Genomic DNA, 11,644 nt, shown 5'->3' on the forward strand with positions numbered 1-11,644 from the left:
TTATATTCTTCTTTTAATTTTCTTTGGAACAACTTGGTGGAGGAAAATATTCAGGATGTGAAGTGTGTGAATCTCAAACTTTGATAATCATGGATCAACATAAAAAAAAAAGGAGAAATAAAAAACAAATTTGCAATTAAAGTTATAGGCTTCCTGCTTTTTACTGCAGTATTGCACCTTGCAAGTGAAAAAAAAAATCTATATTTTTGCAAGAAAAGGTGACACAATTTGTCCAAAAAATAAAAAAAAATAAAAAGAGGTACAAAATTCATGTTTTACTTTGAGGACATAAAAATGAAAACCTTTATCTAACTTGCATATGCTACATCTTGGGAGTATAACCTATATGATGCTTGATCTTGAAAATTTCCCATCTTCGAAAACTTTTTGATCTGAACATTAGCTATGACTCTAGCCACAGCAACTTGGAGAAACACTCTTGCAAGAAGAACTAGTTAATTTCCTGTATTTAGCAAAAGACGTTACAAATATTTTCATATTTAAGTTTCAGCAAGGTCACTGCATCAAATAATTAATGATCTGGAGCCCAATTTTGTTGCATTATTGTCTGGAAGAGTTGGCTGCCCAATGTTGATATTAGCTAGCTTTCATAGTCCAGGCAACCCCTTCACCATTATTAACAGATTGTGACCTCCATGTATATCCCATGGCCGAAGTTCACCACTTCTGTCTCGAAAAATCATCATTTTCTTTCTCCTTTTCCCCTATAAGGTCTAGAGGGAAAAAAATTTAGGCATATGCAATTCAGTGGCAACTGCAAAGTGCAAGTTTTTTTTGCTCAAAATTGAAGCACATCAAGTCGAGTAGATTTCAATAATTCATTTCAATTTTTTTTCTTAGAAAAAATTTGTATTGAAAATTGATGATTGAAATTTGACACGATCTACACCACAAGCTGTTCTCTACATACGCACTGAGCAATTGAAGAGAAACGGAGTCTCCTAAACATATAACAAAAGCCGCAACAAAGAAGGAAAAAAATAGCTATAAAAATTTGTCATGGCACATTAAATGAAGCCGTTATTCACAACACAAGTTAACATCAAATATTGAAGTGCGCATTCCTCATAAAATAAAATAAATGATTTTTTCTAAAGGGATAATGGTCAATGAGTACTTGTTAACGCATCTAAATTCTACACAATCTATTATGTACATGCACACATTAATAATTAATACTCTCCTTTACCTTTATATATCTTCTAAAATTGACTTTATTTTTTCAAAAATCTAAACCTGAAATACATCTTAACAAGTGTCTAATGAATACCCGTTAAACAGATTCATTAGACAGACCCTAATATCAAAATAAAATATGAGAGTTACAAGCCACATCTTGTGCTAGCCAAAACATTTCTTCTGTTACTTCTTTTTTATGCCACTGGTATCTGCTATTTAGAGTATCCTTTTATGAGGGGAACGGAACATACATTATTGAGCTGCATGCATCTCATTTAAATTCCTAGGTGCAGAAATTTCCATGGGGACTAGCTATCATCCTCATGTAGCCAGATCATTTCCGTCCTTTCCCTCCTGCAACTGCACACGAAGATCTTATGGACTAAATTGCTTATGCTTTCACAATCGAAATTCTGTCATTTCACTTTGATTAATATACATACATATATATATAAATCCATGGAAGTTCATGATTGATCGACACAACCTAATAACCACATATATATATATATATATATATATATATATACGCGCATTCTAATCTTGAAAATATCTGGCTCCCTTTCTTCTCCTCTTACCCCTTCAATTGGACAATCCTTTCTTGTATTACCAATATTCAGAATTTGATTTTCAGAATTAGGGTCGGGAGGGACAAAGGCCAATTGAAGGAATAGGAAAGAGCAAGTAGAAAATACACACGTACGTTGTCCTTCTGTATAATCATTGGAATGTTTGATGTTTTTTGGCTTAGAACGACAAGCATGAGATGTGACCAGATCTGAATCATGACCTACTCCGTTTGAATGCACACTATATAAATATATATATATATATATATATATATATATATATAGTTTTCGTGTCAAATCAAAATTTTGATCCCACCTACTAGGCTACTACGTACCAATCCATTACCCCCAGATTTTAGGAAAAGGAATCCAATCGAACGGAAAGTAGATTATGTTGCTAATTACATCATAATTATATAACCTATTCAACAATCATTGAGGCAAAGATATTTAAGGTCAGGAATCTCATTTTCCTCCTAATTCATGGAAACTTGTTCCGGGGTTTATTGACATGCATGCACCAATAAAAAAAAAAAAAACTAACTTGAATTGTCATTTTGCTTCAAAAAAATTTTTATATTTTCTGTGAACATAATTTTTAATTCCTATATAGAAATTCACTATAATACATTTCTCTAAAAAAAAAAATTTAGAAAATAACAATTGAAACCGGCTCTATGCAAGCCCGCAGTATAGTCCCTGCCCATGACGACTCTACTACGAATTGGAGGCCAACTTGGCCCTCACACGGCTTACTCATTAGTTAAGGCTTTTGGTAAACGTCCTTTTACGCGGCGTAACTTGATTGACCATGCATGAGTTTTCTTGGTGTTCAAACGTCAATTTTTTAATTCTAATTAATGGTTTTGATTGTAACCCTCAGATAAATCATTTAATTCGTAAACCTCAAGTTGAACATCTTCCACTTCCTCTATTCTGTTTTTTTTTTTTTTTTTTTTGTGGGGGGGGGGGGGGGAAGGGGGGGTTTGTTGCAATATACTAGTAATATACAAGTTCATGACTCATTTGGCAATTAACAGTCTATGGCGAAACTTCTTTACAAGTTCAAGTTGTGAAATTTCCAATTTGGCATATAATTGCTACAGAAAAATCACGTATAATTACTCTCATTTCAGCCAAGCTGCTCTTGTAGTTTTATGGGGAATTTCTCAATTTTCAAGTCTTGAAGTTGGACAACTTAATGAAGATGCCAGAACTGTCACATTTTGACTTTACATACGTGAAAGATTTCTCCGGCAAAATTGAAAACGATACTACTTATCAAAGAAGAATAAAAAAAATTAAAGAAGGGCCATCCATCTTTCCCAGGGTTACACGATTCTTTTGTTTTCTCAATTTTTTTCTTCTCTATGAACCAGGGATACACCATTCTAGACAGCAAAACTGCATATTGGCCATTTTCATGAACTGATTGCCAATCTGAAAACTAATGAACTGATTGCTATGATTACGATAAGCCACCTGGACTCAAACTTGTGGTTTTGCAGCACCTACCGTGAAGCACACTTCAGCACGTACAAGCCCATATACACGATGACAAGTTTTCATGCGTTAATAGTAAAAATAACCCAAGAATATATATATTATTACTTCTCAGAATTGATCTTGATTGGTACTGATTTAATACTAATTGGCAAAGCATAGTAAGTTTCATGTAGCAACCGTACTTGTGTTATTTCCATGAAATTCGAAACCATGTGCACTTTGAGAGAGGACGGGTGAGATAACCAGAACCTTAATTGTTTCATTTATGGATTTTTTTAACAGATGCCCAATGAGCACTAGTTAATAAAATTAAAATTCACATAACCTATTATGTAGGTACACGTACTAATTATTATTACCCTTCGTTGTATCGGTATACTTTTCTTATTTAATCTGATCAACCCTTCCTTGTAAATATGACTCTTGAAATATATCTTAATGAGTGCCTAATGAACATCTATTAGATAGACCCTTCATTTATTCCATAACCATTGTTCGAAGGACATACAAGATTTAGATACTTGCAGTACTCTTATGTCTTGTCTTCATCACTAACTGTTATGGCTACTAATAATCTTTAATTTTTTGAGATAAAATGCTGATTAAAAATCTCAAACTATTAGTCCTGAACAAAGTTAGAGTATGGAGTGTCTGAACTCTTATTTTGGGTAGTTAAAAGAAGTTAGAGTTCTAACAATCAAGATAGATTGATTTTTAGCAAGAAATTAACTATAATTAGCCAAGTTATTATCCAAGCACAACTTATCCCACTCTAATTGTTCAAAAAGGCCTATTTCTACTCTACTTGCCATTCTCTAATAGTTGAAGATGGGCTTGCCGTTTACATGGGTTTTTATTTTTTAATGTCTTCAGTGTTCTCCATTACTCCAAGCAATTTATTAGATTGGTACAGCAACGAATGAAGCAAGAAACTTGACGAGCTTACTATAGAATGTCAAGTGGCAATAGAAACGCTGAAATAGTCGAGATCTAAAACTTGTTTATAATTTTTTCAGAGTTGACTAGTAGCTTGTAATCGGGTTGTGCGTAAAATTTGTCAGCTTCCGCATTGCTTGGAAATGGAATAGAAATACTGGACCAGTCTGTAAACAAATTCTTGATAAATAAACTCTATGCTACAACTGTTTCCATTTTGTGAAGCCAGGAACTTGAACAATTACTATTAGAAAAATTCCCAGTGGACACATGGGCCGGTGGGCGGTGGCATCATGATAGGGAAGTTTCCTCCAGGCATTCGTGAAAATTAGAACTTGGAAATGATGCCTCGTACCAATCGAAGAAAACCACATGCATGCAAGTTAAGACCGCAGAAACCCTTGCTCGTCTATTTAAGGGTTCAAATACTTCCCTGCTAATGTACCCCTACCTCTAGAAATCTTACTTTAATTTGTCACATCTTTTCAGAATTATATTTGGCTCCTAATTAAGCCAATATGGCGAGTTCTTCTGTCAAGTTCGTGTGTTTATTCATCATCATTGGCCTTGTTGTGCCAAGTTTGGCCACTGATTACGATGTTCCCTGATGGCCAACTGCAAATCTTGATCTATGGAAAACGGACAAGATCTTCCACGTTGGCGTTATCCTTCGTAAGTTACTGCCTCTAATTTGTTAAACCATATTTGTGAGATAACAGCATAGATGAAGAACCAGTTTGGCGTTTATCAGTGGTATACTTTTGGAAAATTGCACTATGTAACTATTTCTGAAAAAACTCCATCACACGGAAGGATTACCATCGCAGATGGCAGTGATTCCACGCATAAATTTTAGTTACCTCAACTGCAACACATAAAATTGTGCATCCAGTTCTATTTTGAATAGGAAAACATCAAGAATATAGAGACGTCGTAACTTTGAGACTTATAGATGTTAATTATTGATAGTGTTTCAATATAAATTAATCTCTCAATCTAATCTACAAAAGGATTCATGCTATCAGGTAGACATCTCTATTTTTTAAATGTGCCCAGCTCCAGAAAACTGAACATTCTCCCAATCTTTCGAAGTGTCGGGCATGCATTTACCTTGCATTAGGCAACCATTGTCGTTTTGAATCTGTGATTACGTTATCTTTTTAAAGTATGTGCGGAAAGCATTACTAACATATTGCATGTCTCAATCGGTTTATCTCATGATGACTATCCTAGATCTGATTTGGTTCTTTTCAAAGGAACCAACATTGCAGACGAAAGTTAGATATTACTGAATCATTCACCTTATCTTGCTAGATTTCGTGCCTGAAGCTTTGGAACAATTACTTGATGATGTGATCAACGGAGATTTTAATGCCTTCCTTTACTGCACTGGGCAAGGCGAGCTTCTTGTTAAGCAAGCTGGGGGCACTGAATGCATCTACCCATTACTCCAAGCTGGGCAGTTCTACTTCACTGCTGAACCTAGTTACTGCCTTGGCGGATTGAAGTTAAATATCACTGCTTTACCGCTTTGAGGATCACCGATCTCGATCAGCTTGCCTCCTAATAATATTTAAGCGCTAGTCTATTTGCATTAATAAGATGCAAAACTTGTATGGTTTTCGTAACCCTTGTATGCTACTCTTTTTTTTTTTTTTTCAGTTAATAATGAGAATTAGCAAGCCTAGATTTGATTCCCTAGCTTGAACTTGGCTAGGCTTTTCTGATGTTTCTCATCAGTGTAACGCTACTTTGATCATTTTGAGAATGATGAGGAATTGGATGGTTGATTCTCCTTGTTAATCCGTTGATTTTAAGAGAATTATAAGATGAATGACGCCAAGTGGTATGGTGACATCTTAAGAACATGCTTCGCAACCTAAACCTGTTTAGGACTCTAAACAATGTTTTTGATATGCATGCAAAGAAACTTATGTCTAGCCAATGATGCCCTGATTTAGTGATTAAGGTTAAGATCTCGTGACAACGATGCGGTGCACGTTCCTCCACTGCCTAGGAAAATATGTATGGTAGATATGGGGTTTTGGAAAATTTTTTATTTAACCTTAACCACTTAGTTCTAGAACTTCAATATATATACACACGTTTACCATAATAATTGAATATCAATTGATCAAGAAAGAAAAAAATCAACTTTGTAGCTAGCTATTACATGTAAAAGTTCACGTTTTAAAAACTTAAAGTCCATTAATAATTTTGTTTTATTGGGAAAAAAAAGTCACTTTGATTTGTCGAAAGTTATAGAAAATTATTTCATGGGAATTGATGTTTTACCATTAACCCGAATCTATCCCTTGATGATCATTTCCTCCAAGGTCATATATGACAGGGCGTAACACATTAAGATTAATCCGTTCGAGAACTACATAGGCCTAAACTTCATATTGCTTTTTGATTTTGATGGGAAAAATCAATTCCTAATTTTTTCCATTGATCCCTGAGTTGTAATACAAAACTGACCTGAAAAGTAACAATAAATCGATAGGTTTTGATGCATTTTTAATGAATAAACATATGGTAAATGAAACTTCAGTTTACTTACGAGAGAGATTGAATATGACAATTCCATTAATCGATCTCACTAAACGTACATCCATTTTACAACAATGCTCTCCGTTCTTTTATTTGTGCTCTCAAAACACCTTTCAATGACCCAAGAAGGAGACATTCTTCACAAGAGTCAGCTAAATAAAACTGCATATCGTAGTCTAAACATACTGAAAATTGGGGGGAAAAAAAAACTATACCGGTAAATTTAGGAGGAGTATCAGGTCACAAGATTCGTGTTCAAACCTATGAAGTGAACTTGAACCATAAAGAGAAAAATATTTTTTGGTGAAGACGCTTGCAGCAAAATTGGTCCAAATATTAGCTCCACCTTCTTCGATCCTCTTCCTCATCCACAGGAGTATACCATGATGGCCGTTGTTTTGAGTTGCTCAGCCTGTAGTTCAAGAGCAACTCTTCATCACAGAGCGGTCTAGTGGCCACAAGTACAAGAGTCTTCAAAATAGGTACATCAGACACATGGCTACCCGATTTCCAAGATTTGAACCAAAAACTGCCAAACCTTTTCATGTTCACTTCCTCTCCATTTCCAAATGAGATATTAGGTATATACACTCTCATGTTCTTCTCAGTAAGTGGAAAGTCATAGGGGCTGACCATTACATTGGGAACCATATCCTTAGCTGGGTGATTGGCATAATGAGCCAAGGCCAGAGGATTCCTCCTTTCCAAGATTTCACCTTTCATGCCTATCTTGGAACCATCCAAAGGCTTACTAAGCAACTGCCACATTCTATCTGAACCCTTTCCAGTAACTTCAACTTTAGGCCTAGATTCAGAAACACTAGAACCATTCCACACTTCATGAGATTCACCCCCAGCACCCCATGGCTGAGCATTAATTATAGTGCCATCATACCTAGTGATTAAGTAAGAATTTTGTGCATCAACTCTTGGATAGCCAGGAATATACTGGTAATATGCTGGCGAGTACACTACACCAGGATAAAATGCTATAACAGTGCCTACATCAGCTTCACCATTTAAGAATAAGCCTTTTCCAGCATCCTTGTGTGGAATTTCAGATGGCTTGACCTCAAGGGTGTAACCCATGAGGTCCTTCAACCTTTGTGACACCTCCAATTGGCTTAATGGCTTTGTTTCTGAACCAACTGTTAGAAAAATTATCAGAAATCAGATTTCAGAACATACACTATCTTGAATTGGTGAAAAGAATAAATTAACCTTAATCAGCTTCTAATGCAGCAGATTAAAAGACTTCAAAACAAAGTTATCATTTCAATCTAAACCACATATTTTGGACAAAAACCAAACCAAAAAGGGGAAAAAAATCAAAGAGAGAGTTCTATACAAATGGAGCCAGATGGTCATCTGACATATTTTGGATTTGTGACCTGTTAATTAGTTAAAGGGCAAGAGCCCGTTAGTCAGCATTTGTCATGTTACACATAAAATGTCAAACGGACTATTAGTACTTTCACGCTTTGCATTGTAGTTGTAAAATCAGTTCATATCTCGTCAATTGGTCAGGTAAGTTTAAACTCCAATAAGTTTCTGAAGTCTTTCCTGAAACTTTTAAGACTTACTTGATTATGAAAAACTCCAGAGCTGGACAGAGTAAAAGTGGGGTATCATTTCAAGTTTTATCCATGTGACAAGTCATACATTTTATCGGTAACATGAAGTTGATATGACATAATCTAAACTTTTCTCAAGTACTTGAGCCTCATGGGCCCTTGCTCCTTACCAAGATGTTCGTTCAGTGGACTACTCCGACCAACAGCAAGACTAAGGCCACTTCGTCGAGAAGTACTATTCTTTTCCTCAATCGGTTCATGTGCCTTCTCTGTACTTTGCAAATTTGGAAGGACAATATCATCCATAGTTGTGCAGAAGGTTTCTATTTGAGAATGGATATTTTCTTGGACCTGCTTTTGCTGATTGGTAAGTGATGCTTTACTAGCCATGTCAATGATCTCCTCAGCATCTGCTTCATCAGCATCCTTTCCCAAAAGCTTGTAGCTGAAAATAGAAGATTTTTATAAGAAGTTCGAAACTGAATTACTGTAACAACAGGAGAAAGTGAATTAATTGTTTCAAATCCACAATATGAAAATAAAAGGCAAGGTACAAGATACTGTTCTCTCTCTTGCAACAAAGATAAGTTGTTTCCTCTGATAGAAACTTTCATCTTTGGATGCAACTTTCAACCATTTTGATGTTAATGCAGTTTGCAATTCAAAGGTCCACTTATTTCTGCGAAGTAACATAGTAACTAAAAGATTTAGCAACTTCCCTACTATCATAAAAAATACAGAAGTGAAAACAGACAACCCTGTTCAACATCAATTTCTCATTTACAGCATACTCAATCTTGAAATACCCAAACATATAAAACTGTACAACTAAAAACTAAACAGAGCTGTTTCAATACAACTTTGTGGAGTGCTCCAGACTTTTCAATTGTCACTATATAATCATTATATAGTTTTTGGTGTAAAATGCATGCTGCAATGCCCTGTTCTCATCACACAATATTCACTCAGTCTAGCTTAGAAGGCATAACTCAAGTTATCTACAGCCTTTACTCTAGTTAATTAGAACAAACTTTACAAACCTTGCGTGATAACACCTAACAACAAAGTCATATCCTTGAGACTTTACCTTATTATATCGGCCCATTCTTTGAATAATATACTTCATCTGATTTTTTGCTTTGCTTGTTCTTTCCATGGGTTCCATACAGCATCAACCGAGGAGACAAAGCAATAAAACTAGAGATCTAAATCTCATAAACTGAGTCAAATCCAACTGAAACAAAGGAATATCAATGAAGATGACATCTCAAACAGAATTGACACTTTTATACCACATAGTGGTACCACAACAAAAGCCGGGTAAAAATATCCAAGTCCATTGATGATTAAAGATTGGATGCATCCCATGACTATGACTATCTATGGTCATGGACAATCAAAAGCAAGGAGCAGAAAGAATCAACAGAATACACGAAGTAATGAAACCCATAGGAGGAATATGTGCGGAGCAAGGATATTGTCAACCAAAATTGACGGTGCCATCGCAACCACATCAAGTTGGCCGAACATCATTGTGATATTTCACATGACAAAAATAACTTGACAAAAGCACGAAACGTTCATCATGTATTGCAAATGATCTGCACATTTGCTTTTATTCAAAAAAATATGAAATTTTAACTCAGCAATGCTCAAAAAGTTCCTCACCTCGTGTAAAGGAAGAGGCGGTTTATATCCGCTTCAAATTGAAGGTGCCTTGGCTCCCTAGCAAATGTGGGACTTCTAGCGAGAACTTTCACAGCCTAGAAGCAGAATTAGCATTCCAACAATATGGAAATTGCATAAGACAATTAGTTACTTCAGTGCCAAAGAGAAGAAGAAAAAAAAGGACACTAAAGTTAACAAAAGCTATGAAATTCATCAGTGAATTCATTCTGAAGAAGGTAAAGAATCTGGTCAGCAAGTTAAAGTGACAATGTGGAACCGCCTAGAGTTGAAACTATCAAAGGGCCGAAGTTCAAGTCATAATGATGCTCATTTACCAGTGTTAGACATAAATAGAAGCTTGACAAGGGCAACCCTTTTTTTTTTGCATTAACCTTCTGAAGAAATCCCAAAAGCAGCATCTGAACCTACTTTTGTATTCTGAAATTAACTAACAACCTCATGAATACCAGTTTCATACGGGCATTCCGTCAAACAGGTGATGGCCATTGACCTACGAGGTTGAATACTAACACTAAACGTAGAAATCATGGATGAGCCATAACAGGAATCTAATGTTTTCTGTATTAGAGCGTCGAGAGAGAGAGAGCCACAGAAAGTATACCTCCTGAAACTTCTGAAATAGGAAGGCCATGGGAGAGAAGAGTTAGCTATTTCTTTTTGCTCAAGTTGAAATCTTGCAGCACGTGACTACACCGGTGTAGACAATTTGTCACTGGTGCAGACAATTTGTGAAGGTTAGAAATGATTCAAACGGAGATCACTGAAGGGGTCAATTTCCGCTTGTTTTTTGGCGCTCATCAGTTTGGAGTTTGCAAAACCTGATTTGTTACCATAAGCTGTGAGCATTAAAATTTGTAATTTTAATATTTTGGCAAGAGAAAATTACCACTACAAATTATAGGTCTTTTATAAGGATTTTACAAATCACGCATCAATATAATTTCATAACACAATTTTTGCATCTGACAATCAACAAAATTGAAACAGAAGTTTTAATAGATTACCGGCTAACATAATTCTCACATCCACAACAGAATTCGAAGACACCATCTTCTATGAAGAAGCAGTCCTCCTTACTAACTGAAACAATTTTATTGGCAAAAGAATTCTAAATTTATACTACATGAAATGGTCTATGATAACAAGCATGACACATAGGGATGGCAACGGGGGCCGGTGCCCGCGGGCAACCGCCCCGCGGGGGACTCTCGGGGCGGGGGATGGGGCGGGGGCGGGGGGGAATTTTTTCCCCCCGTTTAGAAATGGGGCGGGGGAGTATACCCCTGCCCCGCCACCCGCAAAAAAAAAATTATATATATAATTATATATAATATGTAATTTAATTAGTTATAAACTTATGATAATGATATTATTAGTTAGATGTATTATATAATGTATATTAGTGTATGTAATATAATTAATATTATCAATTATACGAATAATTAGACATGTCTACTAATAGAATTTATTAATTAGTTATACTAAATTTACTAATACATTTATACTAAATTTCTAATTACACTTAATAGAATAACACTTTTTTCTCAAAAAAAAAGCACAAACACAATAATGAATTAGTGATTGTATTTGTACCAAAAGTGAAAACTTAACTATTTT

At 35.4% G+C, this 11,644-nt stretch overlaps 1 protein-coding gene across 1 annotated transcript; it reads right to left on the reverse strand.

Annotated features, from left to right (window-relative positions):
• Positions 1-6,801: 6,801 nt before the first annotated feature.
• On the reverse strand, positions 6,802-11,068 carry LOC113753674. The gene is made up of 5 exons (XM_027297893.1): positions 11,032-11,068; positions 10,629-10,845; positions 10,007-10,101; positions 8,509-8,783; positions 6,802-7,912 (listed from the first exon to the last, which is right to left on the reverse strand). The coding sequence occupies exons 2-5, from the start codon at positions 10,656-10,658 to the stop codon at positions 7,101-7,103; spliced, it is 1,212 nt and encodes a 403-aa protein (XP_027153694.1). The 5' UTR covers positions 10,659-10,845; positions 11,032-11,068; the 3' UTR covers positions 6,802-7,100.
• Between the last annotated feature and the right edge of the window lie 576 nt (positions 11,069-11,644).

This window comes from Coffea eugenioides, chromosome 11, assembly GCF_003713205.1.
Source record: "Coffea eugenioides isolate CCC68of chromosome 11, Ceug_1.0, whole genome shotgun sequence".
Classification (NCBI taxonomy): Eukaryota; Viridiplantae; Streptophyta; class Magnoliopsida; order Gentianales; family Rubiaceae; genus Coffea; species Coffea eugenioides.

What these genes read in the sequence shown, in the direction of transcription:
- LOC113753674 (XM_027297893.1), bottom strand. Translation starts at nt 10,658, where the DNA reads ATGGCCTTCCTATTTCAGAAGTTTCAGGAG. An exon ending in TATTTCAGAAGTTTCAGGAG is followed by an intron (nt 10,102 to 10,628) that starts GTATACTTTCTG and finishes TTCTGCTTCTAG; the next exon opens with GCTGTGAAAGTTCTCGCTAG. An exon ending in CGCCTCTTCCTTTACACGAG is followed by an intron (nt 8,784 to 10,006) that starts GTGAGGAACTTT and finishes TTCTATTTTCAG; the next exon opens with CTACAAGCTTTTGGGAAAGG.